Below are 16710 nucleotides of genomic sequence, written 5' to 3'. Positions count from 1 at the left end.
CTGGTTATTACAGATTTTTTTGCGTGCACGCGAATGCATCTTGACAAATCGCAGCATAAATGGAGGGCAGGTGATTTTTTTTGTTTTTTTCCCAACAGAAATTCTTCACATCATCAAAGGGATAGAAATATGGAAGAGTAATCCTAGCTGGTGGCATAGTGATAGCTGGTGAATGGAGGTCATAGCAGACACTGACTGAGTCTCGGCGCTCAGAGATACGGAGAGGGAGGACAGACAGCGGCTAGCCGCCATCAAAAAATGGCGTCTCCAGAGGAAAATGAGTAAAAAATATTAAAACGCGGCCTGCTTTTCTGTAGACATTCTCGTTTTATTTTAATCGTATTCTGGGGGGGTTGTGACCCGTGTGGACAACGCATTCGCTAAAACGGTCTAACGATAAAAAAGAGGAGCGCGAATTTGGGAAATTAAAAAGCAGCCCAGTTTTATTTTGATGCGTCGTTACTGACAGCTAGCATCTGCTGCTAACCCACAGCTCTGCTCCGGAGGGGGGTGGGAACGATTTGCATTCAAAGAGGGGGGAAAAAAGAGAGAGTGGGAGATTTTCAAATCGAGGGGTTTCTTTCGTTACCAGTGGGGAATGATTGCTATCAACGTGGCCCGTCGACAGCTATATTTTCTGGAGCTAGCAGCGAAGCCCAAACTAGGCTAAAAAAAAAGGGGGAGGAGAGTCGGTGGAAAAAGGACGCATTCAAGACAAATGTTTGAAAGCAATTCGCCCATCACCGACCAAAACCGCGGCACCTTCATCATGACCGTGACCAATTCGAGAAAAGATTTGCATTCGTGGAAATGATAAACGTGAAGGGCGCAGGAAAAGGCGAAAGACTGGCTCTTTTTTTTTTAGAGGTGGTTGGATTATAACCCCGCAGACCCCCCTCTTTTTTTCATCCAGCTTTCTCCTCCTCCCCACCATTTCTCTTTCAATATGCTGTTTTCCACTCCTGAGGACTTGCTTATGAAACCGGGGAAAATAGCCTAAAAACAAGAACGGGAAAGACTGGTTTTTTTTCCGAATCGTGCCCAGCGACGGTCTCGTTGCTTCGATCCTCAGCACGCGCGCTGTAAACCAGATAAATGGATAGAAATTACCCGGGAACAGGATTCGGTGATTTGGGCGCAGGAGCAGGATGGAGTTACGACAGAACGGCAAAAGCAAGGTATGCATTGGATTCAGACAATGTGCATGCATCAGTAATACTTTGCAAAAAAGCACGATGGGGGACCCATGTGAACAAACGACTCCCTTTTGGCTCTACGTGTTAACGCTACGGCTTCACATGATTATGCGTAATGCATTGTCATCCAAATAGATGCAAAGTAATATTATTATAAACAGTATCGGGTGAGTGTGTGTGAGTCGTGGGGGTGGGCGGGGTGGAGAAAGGAAAGGTTGGGGGGGAAATGAATTGAATGTGATTGACAGACGTGGGGTTTAGGTGGACCAAGTGGGGTGGAGGTGGGGATGTCTGGAGTGTCCATTGGAATTATTGTTCCCCGTGTGCAGCAGGCCTGTACACAGACCCTGATAGCTACATTCATTGAATTGATAAGACTAGCTACGAGAGTGCAGACGCAGCAGACCCCAACACACACCCCCCTGACAGACATCAACATGATGATGAACTGATGTGCGTTAACCGAAAGGTTGACTTAAATGGTTGCAGTTCTGAACGGTGGGGGAAAATACGACATTTCTGTATTAATCGGGATGTTTTTGGAGATCCGGGTGTGCTACACTGATTTTTTTTTTCTTCTTTTTCTTGGATGCGTTTTGCTGATCTAAATCATTGGTGTAAAAGGTTTTGGTTGGTTAATTTGCATAAGCAGCCCCCCCATCAAATCTGTTTTGCAGCCAACATGCCATAATCACTCGAGCAAAGATTATCAGCCATTTAAATGCATAAAAAATAATAACTATAATATTAAATGATGGAGGACTCTAGCTGGACCCTCTCGGGTAGCTTTGTCTTTTTAGCTTTTAGTTAGCCCACGAGCTAGCGTTGTGCTGCAGGAGACTTACTTGAGGCCTTTACGCCTAAACATCGTCACCTTTTCTGTCACTACTACACATGCACTACTAAATCAGAGACTTTTTGCATTGGTTCCAAAAAGTAAAATACGTTATTTGAGTGGGTAAACCCTAATAATCGCAAGTCTTTTGCAAGCAGCTTAGCATGCATTTGCGTCGATCATCATTCTGCACGATCCAGTTGTTAGCAACATCATCACCATAACAATTATGTAAATCGTTCGTCTTTGCTTTTTAAAATCACGAGAATTGTGTTTTATATAGTTTTTCATGTCTTTGTGCCGTTTAAATTGCACTCATGCTTTATTCATGCGTAACATCGACATTTCGGTTTAGGCCTAGTCTCTGCAATTCTGCTGTGCACTGGTGCTAAACGATGCTATCGGAAGCATAGATGCTAACATCCGATCTAGTCAAGGTGTCACGCATTTCACCTCATCTTTTTACATTAAAATGATCATAATTTATCTTTAACCATGAGATAAATAAATATTATTTAAAAAAAAGTGTCATCTCTATAATTTTTCCGCTTTGTGCTCCTATTATTATCAATTAACTAATCATTTATTTTAGGTGAATGTTATCATCAACTGATGATCTGCTGTGCAACAGTAGGAAAGCAATTACTTGTAATCAGCAAGAGTAGCATTCTTTAATAATATGTTGAAGTCCTCACCCTGATGGGTTTTCATCTATTAGGACGCTTGAAGGTCCAAATTATACATTTAAAATGATAGCTTTTAGTAGCTGTCTGTCTTTATGTATTTTGTTGTAAATAACTTTTGAATGGCAGGATGTTGATCCCATTTTTATAAAATTGATTGCATGTTTGTTCATTTTTCGATGAGATCAATGGCACCTTTACGATCCCCATCTCTCCTCTTCTCCTAGTCTTGTATATGGGAGTTCCAGATCATCCCACCCTGAGTCTGAGCTCCTTCACCGACAAGCCTATGCCACCCCACACCCTCTGCAGGGCTATGCCACCAATCACCACCCAGGGAGCTCTGGCCAAGGCGGAGCTTGGGGAGCAGCTGGACGGAGTTTGGGTAAGATAAATGTCATACCTTTTGTGTCACCACCGTAAGGGGTCATGGCTGTGACTTATTGCATCTCTCCACCCAGTTCTCAAAAGATTGTTACCACTGACAAATTGGACCGTGCAGTTCATTTCACTCTTCAGCTCATTGGGATTTAATAGCTTTAAAGTAACAGCATGTATAAGTACAGTTGGAATGACAAAAACCTGGATGTTGCATCAGTATTTCAAAAAATACTGCTTTTAGTATTAGTAGAACCCTTTAATGCTTGGGTTTCTAGGTGCATTTGTTAATTAAGCCTTAAAAATGTGCTTTTTTTCTCTGCTGCTTTTTTTTTCTTCACTTGCTTTAGGTCTTTCTGGGCTTTTTGACACCGGCCTTCATCACGCTAGCCCCTCTGCCCCTGATGCCTCCGTGATGAATTTGATTTCAGCTCTGGAATCCCGAGGTCCTCAGCCTCCTCCTTCTGCCTCGTCTCTTCTCTCCCAATTCCGGACACCGTCTTGGCAGACAGGTGGGGGCCGTCTTGGCTTTCTCCCTGATATGCTGACATTCAAAGCAGCTCATTGTCAGTGTTACATTTATAAAACTGAGCCGTTTTTGACTGCATTCTACTTTTTGCCTTAAGTGCCCTTCAAAAAATATAAAGCAACTCAGCAGTATTACTGATAACTTTATTTTTAAAATATTCTTGTTTTTTTAACGACCTCCTGATGACATCTAAATAATTAGGTTGATGGTTATTGTGTAATTTTTACGATGTTTTCCTTTTCCTAACAGCGATGCACACGCCTGCTCCTCCTGAACTCTTCATCTCTGGAGCCCTTCCTGGCTCTGGCTCCTTCCCTTCCTCTTCAGCTCTGTCAGCCTATCAACATCCAGCATCCTTCTCCAGCCGCTCTTTCCCTGCCGCCTCCCTGTCCCTGCAAGACACACCCACATTTAGTCCCACATCCAATGGCCTTCTGTCCCCACATGATCCCCTGCTGCACATCAAAGCCCCTTCTCAGTCAAGCCTGGGTTTTGATAGACTCCTGTCCTCACAGGGTGCTGCTGCAGCTGCATACAGAGGCAGCCAGGATCCTACGGGTGCCACGTCAGCCCAGGCATCATCTGCCAGGCACTTGCAGTCACACCAGTTCAATCTGCTGTCGTCACAGCTGCAGGATCAATCCTCCCAGTTGTATAATCCTTCAGTCTTTTCCTCGGCTCAGCCCCAGCCTCAGTCTCAGTCCCAGTCTAACTCGGCTCAGGAAAGAACTGTGCCTAGGCAGGACAGCGTTATAAAGCACTATCAGCGCCCTACGCCAACTCAGTCGCAGCTCTCGTCCTCTGCTGCCCACTCTCTGCAGCACTATCTTGGCTGTGGAGGGGCAGGGTACCAGCAAATTGCCACCCACCACAGACACGCTGGGCTGTCCTGCAGCCCACTAGGTGACCAGAGCCCATCGTCTGACCACAAGACGCCCTCTCGCACTGAGCAGTATCGGCCAATCATTCAGCCAGCCTATTCCTCCTCCTCCTCCTCCTCTTCAGCTGGAAAAAGTACCAAGAGCAGCTCGAGCAGTGGCTATTCTTCTGGCAGTTCCGCATCATCTTCAAGAACTCCCCACACCCCCCCTTCTGCTTCCTCTACTTCCTCATCCTCGTCCTCTTCATCAGCCACTTCAGGGTCGCATCCTTCAAACTCTATTCCCACCTCCAGCTCCACAGCAGCGCCTTCTAGGCAACAGCCACCTCCTCAGCCAGCTCCGCCTCCACCTGCTTCCCAGCAGCAACAGCAATCCACTGCTTCCACTCCAGCCCCCCAATCTCTTCCTAAATCCTGCCTCTCTGGCTATGGCTCTCCTGTTCCCCCAGTGAAGACTCCTACCTCTGCTCTTACTGGTCAAACTCCTCCCCAACAGACGCAGTCATATTCTCCTAATCAGCCCCCGACATCCCACTTAGCTCAGTCCTATGGAGGTTTCAGCTCCCCCCAAGCTCAAGATCTAAGCTCTGGCGCTGGTGGAAAAGGCTATGGAAGTCTAGGAGGAAGAGGTCAGTCATACTCCACAGATATGTATGGAGCTGATTCTGCTTATGGATCCCTTCCATCCTCTCTTGGTGGAGCTGGTAGCCCGTCACTGGGATATGGGGCTCCAGGCCACTCTCCTGCCCTTTTAAGATCAAGTGGTTCATCTGGAAGTGGAGCATCTGGAGGAGGCAGCAGCAGTGGAGCAGGGAGTGGAAACTCTGGGTCTGGAGGAGCAACAGGAAATAGTATGACTGCTGAGAGAGGTGGGGGAGGCAGTGGAGGAGGCTCTTATCATATTCCAGACTCCAGCCCTTCCCCATCAGGCAACTCAGGCATCATACGTCCAGGATTGCACTCCCCTGTCCCCACCTGTGCCACCCAGTCTCCAGGAGGTGCAGGTTCAAACAAATACATATCTTCAGTTCTCTCTCCCCCCTTCCTGGCCTCCCCACAGGGCTTCCCTGATGCCAGAGGCCCCTCCTCCCAACCACAGCCATATCATTCCACATCATCCAAAGCAAAGACGGATGCTTCCTTGTTAGGGGTGGGCTCTCAGAGATCCCAGGATGAGGTCGACGATGAAGATGAGTTCTTGATTCAGCATTTGCTCCAAGCTCAAGCGAGTCCTGGTCCCCAGTCGGCTCATCACCATCCCCAACAGCAGCCTCAGCAGCAGTCTCAACAAACCCAGCCTCCGCCCCAGTCAGTACCTTCTAGTAGTGACTCCGGTAAGGGCATGAATTATGACATGGGGAAGACCTCAGAGGAAAGGTACCACCCTCAGAGTGTTATACGTACCCACAGTGCCACAACTGCTGCAGGGGTTGGAAACGCAGGTTCTTCGGGGTCCATCTCGGGGCTGGACAACCAGCTGGAGATGTCACTAAAGAAACAGCATCAACATCACCACCAACAGCAGCCACAGCAGCAAAGAAACGAGAGGACGGTTGGTAGCAGCAGAAGCAGCAGTGGAAGAGGCAGTGCTGAGCAAGTGCACTCCCACCTCCATCACCATGACAACCTTGGTTCTGTTGTCCACTATGGCAGAGGTGATCCCTACAGCCAGCACTCCCTTGGTCCCCAGCACTCCTCACATAGTCAGCATGTGGGTTCCCACTCACAGATGCCCCCTCACTCCCAAATCGACCTCCAAAAGAAGTCACAGGAGCGCTCAGAAATCCCATACCCTCGAAAAACTCCAGAGCTCCAGCAGCAGCATTCTCAGTCCCAAGCTCAGTCCCTGATGGACTCTCCTACCGACCAGTCCCGTCAGCCACCGCACCTACTCCAGTCGGTGCTGTCCCACACCACGCGCAATAAACTGGAGCCTCATCAGCAGCACCACAAGATGGAATCTCATCGGCAACATCAGCAACACCCCAAAATGGACTCCCACTCTCAACACCAACAACACCAGAAGATGGACTCCCATCAGCACCCGCAGCACCACAAAATAGATTCTCATTCTCAGCACCAACAGCACCATAAAATGGACTCTCATCCGCAGCAGCAGCACTCCATAAGTCAGCAGCAGCAAGCTGTCATGGAAAGCACTGGTGGTCGACTTGGCTCAAGTAAGCATCAAGCTCCATCTCAGTCCCAAACCACCCAGCTCCAACTCCAGCTGCAGTCCCAGGCTTTGGAAGTGGCAGCGGCTCACTACAACCACGGCCCCCATCCACACGAGCAGAGTCAGGTCAAGCAGAGCTCTGTGGTCTCCTCTCTGGACATGCTGGAGCGCTCCCTTTCCCAGACGTCCAGCACAGATGTTGGTGTCGCCGATGACCGACGCGGTGGATCGGGCAGTGCAGGGAGGAGTGGGGGAAGCGGTGAGCGGCACAGGCAGCAACAGGAACCCCCACGGCAGCACCCACCGCACCACCACCCGCAGCAACACTCTGCCTCTGAACTCCACTCCTTCCTCACCGAGCCGGACATGGGCCTGTCCACGCCGTCTCACATGCACCATCTTTCTCAACATCACACGCAGCAGCAGCAACAACAGCAGCACCCAAGCTCTCAGCATCAACAGACCCACTCCCACCACCCTCTCTCCCAACCCCACCCACAGCAGACTCCTCACTCCCACCATATTCCCCCTCCATCCGCCTCCGCCCACTCTCAACCTCAGTCCGATCAGCAGCAGCTCAGTTCACAGCAGAGCCAGATGGAGCAGCAGCGCTCGGAACAGCACCAGTTTGACACGGTCAGCCCCGTGGAGAAAGCGGACCAGAACCAGCAAAGCAACCGCTTTGTTCCCCTGACTTCTATCTGCTTCCCAGACTCCCTCCTTCAGGATGAAGATCGCTCCTTTTTTCCTGGAATGGAGGACATGTTTTGCGCAGAGGACTACAAGTCGAGCTGTGCAGGCGGCGGAGGACCAGGCCAGGAGGAGATGAATGAAGCCAGAGAAGGACTGGATTCCATGAAAACCGGACAGAGCGGAGGGGGTGCTGGAGGAGGCAGCGGGCCTAGCTATGACCTCATGGGTCACCATGGTGGAGATCAGGGTTACGAGCCATACTGTCATGGCCTGGAAGAACCCAGCAACAACACTATGACTTTGGATCTGGACTCTCTTAAAACACACGAGCTTCCATCTACGGTCAACACAGAGCAGCTGGGTTTAATTCAGTCCCAGGGCCCAGCCATGGGGATGGCCTCCAATACTGCTGGTCAACACAACTCTGGAGCTAAACTGTCTTCTGGACCAGGAGGTACTAGCTCAGGAACAGGTTCTGGGGGCCTTCAGTCCCCCATCTTCTGCTCGTCTCGTCCTAAAAAACTTCTCAAATCCAGCTCCTTTCATCTGTTAAAAGAAAGGAGGGACCCTAACACATTGCCTAAGAAGAGTTACGCTCAAGAATACGAATTTGAAGACGACGAGGATAAGGCTGACCAACCAGCTGAGATCCGGCTGAACAGTCGCAGGCTGCCTGACCTACTACCAGATCTAGTGTCCAGTTGTAGAAAGGGAGGAGGAGGTGGATCGCTTAGCCCTTTAATGAGTGACATCGACTTCTACCACTCCTCTGGTTACACCTCTTTGGGTTCTCACTCTATCCTGCCGCCAGATGGACCCAAGAAGAGAGGACGAAAGCCCACGAGGCCCAAAAGAGAGGGCCCTCCGAGGCCAAGGGGAAGACCCCGCATCCGCCCCATGCCTGAGCCCTACACCCCACGTGGCATGCTGGGGGATATGGGCGGAACGTCAGCCGGAGGCGGGTTCAGCGTAGAAGGAAGGGGCCGAGGCAGGGGCAGAGGAAGCAGGGGCAGAGGAGGAAGGAGGGAAGACATGTACATGGAGATGAGCGGGAAAGACCAGGAGCAGATGCACCCCCACCACCTCCATCAGCAACAGCAGCTCCATCACCAACCCCAACAGCACGAGCCCATCCCGCCTCTCAAGGTCAGTGTCGAAGAACTCGGAATCAAACAAACTTTACTCCGGTATTTGTGGAAAACTCTGTTTAAAAATGAACCAGGATGCTTATAAAACACTGGTTTAGTTACTAAACAAGGACTAACAAGCAGAAGTTAATCAGTTCAAACCCAGTATGAGAGTTAAGTGAACCATCTGAGGTGCTGCAGCTGCTCATCCTTCAGCACCATCTTTTACTACTCTGCTGATTCAGCCCTTTTACATATTAATATTAGGGGTTTATAAACATCAAGTCATTGTTTTTTTTATACGTTATTCCTGTTGTGTTTCTGTCTTCAAATAAATGTAGATTTCATAACTAAGTAAACAAAGATATAATGCTATCAAGAATTTTGATTTCCGTGAAATCTTATGGATCTTTAAACAGAGAAGTGAACATCATCACTCGTTTTTTATACTACTTTGTTTGGTGAACTATTTAGCTATTTATAGAAATTGGCTGCTGGTCTCCAGTTGTCTGTGAATCCAGTATGATGCGACGTTCATTGCTGGATATTTGGGAGGGAGATGAGGACGGGGAAGCTGAGCTGGTCATGTGATCCATCAGAAGCTCCCAACCTGATTACTGAGTTCATTTACATTAATATTTATTTATTTGATAAAAAGACACGTTTTTTTTTTCTAGTTTAGTGATTTTCACTGTTGTCATTTAGTGTTTGGCCAATCTGTTGGTATTTAATGCAAGTTATTTAAACTATGCAGAAGATTACAGAATGTACAACAGGATATTTATCTTTTGTTTTTCCTTTTCAGATCAAGTTACCGATTTCTAGCCTGTCGTCCTCGGATGCCTTGCTGAGGACAGACTCTTTGTCTGGCACTGACCCTGCTTTGTCAGACGGCTCCGTTGGCTCGGCTCCCTCACTTGGTTTAAGTCCTGGACCCCCCTGCAGTGCAGAAAGCACCAGAAGCCAGGATAAGAACAAAGCGAAAAATCAAATGATAAGTGAAGGAATGGATGAAGATGGACTAGAAGAACGGGTAAAGGCAGAAGGCTTGTTATCCTGCAGAGCTGCAGCGAGTGTCTGAAAAGTGTTGAGTCACAGTCTCTGTGTTTCTTCCAGGGAGATGAGAGGGACTCTGAGTCTAAGGCCGGCTTTGTTGCTTCCTTCCTGGACTTCCTTAAGACAGGGAAGAGGCCTCCAGGGTTGGACATCTCTCCAGGAATGGAACCTGACAACGTTGAAACGTCCCCATGTAAAGCAGGAGGCTTGCGCCCTCTGTCCCCCGCACCACCTCCCCCGCCGCCTCCACCTCCGTTTGGTGATAGTGAGGGTAACGGGGGCCTTGCTTTGGGCAGTTGTCCCAGCCCCAAGCGCTTAGAAGATGAGCTGAAGAGGAACCTCGAGACTTTGCCCTCTTTCTCCTCTGATGAGGAAGACTCGGTTGGAAAGAACCAGGACCTCCAGAAGAGCATCTCCTCCGCCATTTCGGCTCTGTACGACACCCCCCAGATAAGCTCGAATATCCAGCCCCCGTTGGCTCCTCCTCCCCCTCAACCGCAGCCCGCGCAGCCACCCCTTACCCCCATAATGCAGCCTCCCACATTAAGTCCACAGCCAGCAGTGAACACGCCACACATGCAGCCCCAGTCCGATGAACCGCACCTCCTTCAGCCAGAAGGTGAGGAGATGGAAGACAACAAGGAGGAGGAGATTGAGGAGGACAAATGCACAGAACGGGAGGAGGACGGTGAAATGGCAGAAGACAGGGAACCACAACTTGAAACTCTGGGACCTCCGAAACTTGATGGTAGGAAATGGCATTGGCTGTTTTTGCCATTTTTCCATTTTTTGAACAGAGGACTTTTTAAATTGTCTCTATATTTACTATGACACAATGTTCACTGCTAGTTTATTCATGTTTTGGTGTTTTTCTTTTTCCCTCCAGCGCCTCTATCTGAGATTCCTCCAGAACTTGCAACTCCAGAGCCTACCTCTGCTCCTCCGTCTCCTGCCTCATCCTCCTCTCCTTCTCATTCCCCCCTTCCTCCTCTCTCGCTCCCCTCACCTTTACCTCGACCAGAGGACCCACAGGAGGTCTCACAACCTCCGAGCCCGGCCACTTCAAAATCCCTTTCTCCGTCACTCCCCCCGACCGCCATTGCTGCCGCTGCTACCACTGCTGCTCCTCCTGCGCCTCCTCCCGAGCCGGCCACTCCTCCTCCCACCTCTTCTCCACCTCCAACCATTCAAAAAGAATCTCCTTTGCCATCGCCGGAGTCCCCAGCATCTCCCGCTTCCCCTGAAGAACCTCCAGCTCCAAAGATCACCTCACTGCACCTCGCCCAGAAGCAAGAAGATGCCGCTATTGTGGGGGAGAGTGAGGAGGACGAGAGTGAGAGTGGAGGAGAGGGAATCTTCAGAGAGAGGGACGAGTTTGTGGTCCGAGTTGAAGACATTCGAACTCTTAAGGTATGTCTGTGTGGGATGAGTATCAGTTTGCTTTGTATTACATGTAAAAGTCTGCTTTTAAACTAAACTTGATTCAGCTGGATTCATTCAAACTGATCTCTTCTTGAAAATAATATATATATTTATATATTGTATAAAATAAGTAATCTTAAAATTGAATTTGTGAGGATTTCTTTATTCAAATCGTTGTGAATCAGGAGCAGACGAGAAGATGTTGCTGGAGAAGGGATGTAGGGCTGACAAAGAAGCTATTAGGTCAAGAAACATTCTGATGCATCCACCTGTTGACAAGTAGATCCTTTTACGTCTATGTTTTCCTCATCTGGTTGAAAACTGTATAGCTCCCATATTTTCTTACAATTTTTGTTGCATCGGCAATGTTGGATTGGGGATGTGAGGGGCTGTAAGCTAGTGGAGAGAGTGTGAACAGATGGGTTATGGGAAATGAGGGTGTGCTTAGTCCGTGCAAACAGCCCCCCCACAACGTAGAGGCAAATTTCTAACAAACTGCTGCCGCTCTGCAGAAACTATGTCCCTAGAAAACGACACAGATTTTTGATTGAGGCTAAAAACAGCATAATCATAATGAAATGGCCACCAAAATAGATCAAAAAATGATTGGAGCGGGACTTTAATGTGAGAATTACCTCATAGAAAATATAATTTATGCTGAAACTGTTTTTCTTAACCAAACTAAACAGATTTTATCGTTTTTTTTGACCAAAAAATGAATGTTTAGTCAGATCTTGATGAATTGTCAAGTGATTGACCTTGTGAGTCCAAATGGAATCGATTGAGTAGTTTGGCGGTGTCACCCAGGCCCGCTCACTGCAAAGCAGCAACTTACCGACTGTGGGTCTGTGTTTGTGCACAGTTGGCTCTGCAGACAGGCCGGGAGCCTCCACCCATCTGGAGGGTCCAGAAAGCTTTGCTGCAGAAGTTCAGCCCAGAGATCAAAGATGGACAAAGACAGTTCTGCGCCACAAGCAACGTGAGCAAAACCCGTCGGCAAAAAGCAACCAAATCTATACGGTGTCATGTTAATGTTGATGCTGATTGGAGATTTTTCTGGTGTAGTATCTTGGCTACTTTGGAGATGCAAAGAGGCGGTATCAACGAATATACGTGAAGTTTCTGGAGAACGTCAACAAGAAAGACTATGTGCGAGTGTGTTCCCGAAGGCCGTGGCGCCGAGCTCCTCCAGCCCTCAGGTAATTTTTATTTCCTAGAATGATCTGGACATAAACCATGAAGTACATGTCTGTTGAAGCTGTTAGAGGCTTATTAAGTTTTACTGTCATCATGTCCCTCAGAAGACCGTCTCTCCCCAGACTGGCATCTCCTCCTGCCACTCAGGTGCCGCCAAAAACCGGGGAGAAAGAGGAGCGAGTGAGTCCGGTGCTGCAGCGCGAACAGAGAGAGAAAACAAAAACGGCAGCAGCAAAGAAACACCGAGAGGGAAACGAGGTACCAGCTGTTGTGCCAAAACCCAAGGAGAAGGAGGAAGAAAGGTATCCTGACAAAGAGAGGGAGGACGAGGAGAAGCCGGTGCAGCCCCAGCAGGATAAGGTGGAGAAGCGGGTGCAGCTTCAGCAGGAGAAGGCGGAGAAGCGTCTGCAGCAGCAGCAGGAAAAAGCAGAAAAGCGCATGCAGCTGCAGCAGGAGAAGGCGGAGAAGCGGATGCAGCTGCAGCAGGAGAAGGCGGAGAACCGCGTGCAGCAGGAGAAGGCGGAGAAGCGAGCGCAGCAGCCGCCTCTTGAGAAGGTGGAGAAGCGATTACAGCCACTGCAAAAGGTGGAGAAGCGGGTCCCTCCGAAGCAGGAGAAGGTGGAAAAACGCGCAGGCGCCACAGAACGTGCTAGAACAAAGGAAGACAAAAAAGCACTGGAGAGGAAGGAGAGGGAAAAGGCGGAGCGGCCACCCAAATCCAAACCAGCCAAGGTGAAGGCAGAGCCCCCTCCTAAGAAGAGAAAGAAGTGGCTGAATGTACCTTCATCAGTACCATCATCATCGGAATCTGACTCCTCAGATGAGGTGGCTAGTGAAAATGAAAGTAAGATGAACTGAAAGAAAAAGATTGAATTTTTAGCGTTTTATCGTAGAGTAGAAGTAAAAATGAAGTTCTCGTCCTCCCAGTGCCAGTAAAAGGTGGAGTAAACAACCGTGCCATGAGGGAGATGTTCAGGAGTTATGTGGAGATGCTGGTGAGCACAGCTCTGGACCCTGACATGATCCAAGCCCTGGAAGACACAGATGGTGAGAACTGCAAACACTTTCACTCCACTCAGCCAAATCTGACATCTGATGGGACGGCTTTTAATATTTCCACTGTTTCTCAGCTGTTTTTATCAATATTATTCTTTAATTTTAACATATTAAGTCAATATTTCTAGCTGCCAACTGAACACATTTCCTTGTTTTGCTTTTAAATCCACAAACACTAAGTATGATGAGAAAAACCTCTCAGATGGCTCTGCAGCCAGACAGAAGTTGCTCAGCGTGCTTTGCTTTTAGCATCAAAATGATTGAAAGCTGCATGCATGACGACATTTCCTTTCTATCGATCGGCGTTCAGATGAGCTTTACCTACCTCCAATGAGGAAGATCGACAGTATCCTGAGCGAACAGAAGAGGAGGTTGTTAAGGAGAGTCAGTATGAGCTCGCAGCATCAGGTAATCTGACATCTGATAATGTTAATTATTGTTTTATTAATTGATAAATACATGTATTGGCTTACATTTTTTCCCCCGTTTCTTTTGACAATACTTTATATATCTTTTTTTTTCTTATAAAAAATGAATATTTCATATTTTTAAATATATATTTTTATTTAAAAGTAATTCTGTCCTCAAAATGGCAACATCTTTACAGAGAAAACATCTGTTTTAAAGTAAATTGCAATTGTTCCCTTTTTCTGTCTGTTCCTCTTTTGTCTGCTTATTTTTTTCTTTCTTCTTTCAAACTCTGTTCTGCCCATCCACAGGAGGTTCTGCATGCTTACCCCCAAATTATTGTGGATGCCCTGGATACAGGCGTGGTGAGGGTGCGGCTAAGCGGTGACGCTTACAACCGCAAGACCCTCAACAGGGTGAAAAAGGCTCTGCCTAAGCCACAGGTGCGTCTGCCAACGGGCCATGCTTTCACCTGTAAACGAGCTGAGTTCGGTTGCCGCGTAGTGAATCCAAATAACAGCCACGATGGCTGTCATTTGAGCTTCATGACGTTTTTAAATCACGACAAACCTGGCCAGCTGCACCTCTGCTAGGATCTGTGCGTCTCATAGTTGACTTGTGTTTTTAGAACTGGTCTTTTCTCTGCTGTTTGCAGTCAACTTGAATCAAATCCAACCAGGATTTACTTGAGCAAACAGATTTTGCTGTTAATTTGTAGTTTTTAAATTAAAGAAAAAAGAAAGTAGTTGTTGTTGTGATACTTTTAGGTTCAGTTTGTCGCCATAAGGAAGAAAGACGACGGGGAAACCACACGTTTGACTAAATTAGCCTTAGAGCGAGCGGCAGCTGTTCTTGGTTTTGAGTTCTGCTGAACCTAAAACTTACATTTCTACTCCTTTTTTTCATGATCATGTTTCTTCATATTGATCAAATGGATAACCAGAATGTCTTTCTTCTAGGACCTTAAACTCTCGTCTGAGACGTACCGAATCTACAGTCTCTACCACTCCTTGCATCATTATAAATACCACACCTTCTTACAGTGCAAGAAAGAGGTAAAGTGAAATGCTTTTGGGGGCTTTTTGACTGCCTCCTGTAACTTGACACTTTTTGTTTGGTGACCGTTAACTAAAAAAAATAAAAAAAATGTCTTCTTCTTTCTCAGACTAACACCATAGAACAAGCAGCCGAAGACCCCGGCCAAGAAGAGGTTGTACAGCAGTGCATGGCCAACCAGAGCTGGCTGGACACCCTCTTTAGCTCCTTCATCGAGCTGCTGACTCTCAGCACCAAAGTCTGAGATAACGTCATTTAAGGGCAGACATTGAATAGAAGATTTAAGAAAGAAAAAAAAGCAAAAATAGAGATGGATTCCACTGTACAGCCCCCGTCCCTCTTCAGATCTCATAAGAAACCAAGGATCGTTTTTTTTTTTGAGGCCCTCAGGGGTCTATTTTTACGTGACCTTGGACACTGGTCTCTCTTTTTATTTCTTGTCGTTGATCAGTGACTTTGAAAGAAAAAAAGTGTTTTGTTTTTTTTTCCTTTTATGAGAAGGGAACCCCCATCTACTTTAGGGGTTAACCAGGGGCTCAAAAAGAAGAACTGACTTTTCTGGGTGGAGTTGGAAAAACATACGGCGGGAAGACAAAAGTTGTGGAGCCACAAACACCAAGTCGAGAGAAGAGCCATCAGCATCCTATTAACTCTGTGTCATAAAGACAATAGTTCAAAGAGAAACTACTATTGCTTAGTTTTTACATAAATTATTTTTTTGAAAAGACTAACATCATCCGTTGGCTTTTGAGAAGTGTGGAAGAGGATGAGAGTGATTTTTAGCCAGCAAGTGCGATCATGGACTCATCTATAGAGAGAAACATAAGTGTTAATAAATGCTCCCTCGCGTCGTCATCCTGTGTTATGTGAAGGGCAGCACCAGTCAGCTGTGTGATAATATATAAACGCATTTTTATTATTTATATGAGGAGGTTTTTAACTTAAGCTCTCACAAGTGCTGGTTTGCTGCCCTAACATTTTTAAATGCCTATTTTGTGTTTTATTTCGTTCCCCCACATGGGATCAGTATACAATCATAACCCACATATTCAAGTCGTCTTCCCTTCTATACAAAAGAGCAGACGTTGACAGAAATATTGTATTAAATACAGTGGGTGTAAAATAAAAAATAAAAAAAAGTGGTTAGAAAACATTGGGAACTCAACATTGTGCTTCAGTTCAATCATCCGTCATGCCGGTGCAAAGAAAAAGAACTATTTCTTTCCCATGTGGGAAGGAGGAGTATAAATAAGTAATATTTAAAGAGGAAATAGTCATTTCATTTTTATCATTTTGATGTCTGTGCATACTATGGCTTATTTTGAAAACAATCTAATTTTCCATAAAAAAGGGAAAAAAAAAGATATGTAAATAGTGTACAGTTCTTGATGAAATTCTTTGTTCTTCTGTACAATAACACTCCTGTATTTGAGAAACAAATAAAATCTACAAAGAACAATTGGTTTCATTTCCATGTATGGTGCGGATGCTTAACCCTCCTGTTATGTTGTGGGTCAAATTGACCCGGCAGTCAAACTGGAGGTACAAGGATGTCTTATTATAAGTAGTATTGCTTTTTTTGCAGCTGTGAGACATAGTTCACCCTATTCACACACATAGACACACCCACACACACACAGGTGCCTAGGTGTAATGACTTTTGATAGGAACCATTTATGTTCTCGCGGGAAAACTCAACCCACTTTCAGTGGACACTCAACAGGATAGAGGCAAAACATATAGAAGATTCTCTTCAAGGGAGTCCTTCCAACATTACACAGGCAGACCTTTAGAAAATGAGCAACAGAAGCAGAACGATGATAGTCCAGGAGGCTGTGGAAGTCATCATTGATCATGATCAGAAGACTATCTTGAGGTAAATTCTGATTCTAATAATTCTGATTTTGAACCAGATGAGGGAATTTTTATTCCTGGTCTTCCAAGCAAGACATTCATATCAAAGAATGGTGAAATACATTGGTCTTTATCCCCAAATATGCGTCAGAAAAACCTGTCCG

General features: G+C 46.8%; 1 protein-coding gene across 2 annotated transcripts; it reads left to right on the top strand.

Annotated features, from left to right (window-relative positions):
• Positions 1-19: 19 nt before the first annotated feature.
• On the top strand, positions 20-16151 carry LOC101159141 (proline-rich protein 12). 2 transcript variants are annotated; one of them, XM_011488071.3, is made up of 15 exons: positions 20-1178; positions 2942-3099; positions 3443-3604; positions 3871-8516; positions 9303-9530; positions 9614-10301; positions 10440-10963; positions 11838-11954; positions 12041-12174; positions 12280-13016; positions 13100-13219; positions 13539-13636; positions 13948-14079; positions 14596-14691; positions 14802-16151. In XM_011488071.3, exons 1-15 carry the CDS (start codon positions 1096-1098, stop codon positions 14934-14936), a joined length of 8058 nt encoding a protein of 2685 aa, XP_011486373.1. In that variant the 5' UTR covers positions 20-1095; the 3' UTR covers positions 14937-16151. The 2 variants fall into 2 exon arrangements, with proteins under 2 accessions (XP_011486373.1, XP_011486372.1); XM_011488070.3 differs by having other exon boundaries at positions 21-1178; positions 12277-13016.
• The last annotated feature ends 559 nt before the right edge of the window (positions 16152-16710 follow it).

This window comes from Oryzias latipes, chromosome 19 (genome assembly GCF_002234675.1).
Source record: "Oryzias latipes chromosome 19, ASM223467v1".
Taxonomy (NCBI): domain Eukaryota; kingdom Metazoa; phylum Chordata; class Actinopteri; order Beloniformes; family Adrianichthyidae; genus Oryzias; species Oryzias latipes.
Note: the sequence above shows the minus strand (reverse complement) of the source record. Positions and strands in the feature narration are given on the sequence as shown.

Excerpts from the sequence above, each read along its gene's own strand:
- LOC101159141 (XM_011488070.3), top strand. The coding sequence starts at position 1,096 with ATGGATAGAAATTACCCGGGAACAGGATTCGGTGATTTGGGCGCAGGA. Across the intron at positions 9,531-9,613 it reads AAGATGGACTAGAAGAACGG|GGAGATGAGAGGGACTCTGA; the intron begins GTAAAGGCAGAA and ends TGTTTCTTCCAG. Across the intron at positions 13,017-13,099 it reads GGTGGCTAGTGAAAATGAAA|TGCCAGTAAAAGGTGGAGTA; the intron begins GTAAGATGAACT and ends TCGTCCTCCCAG.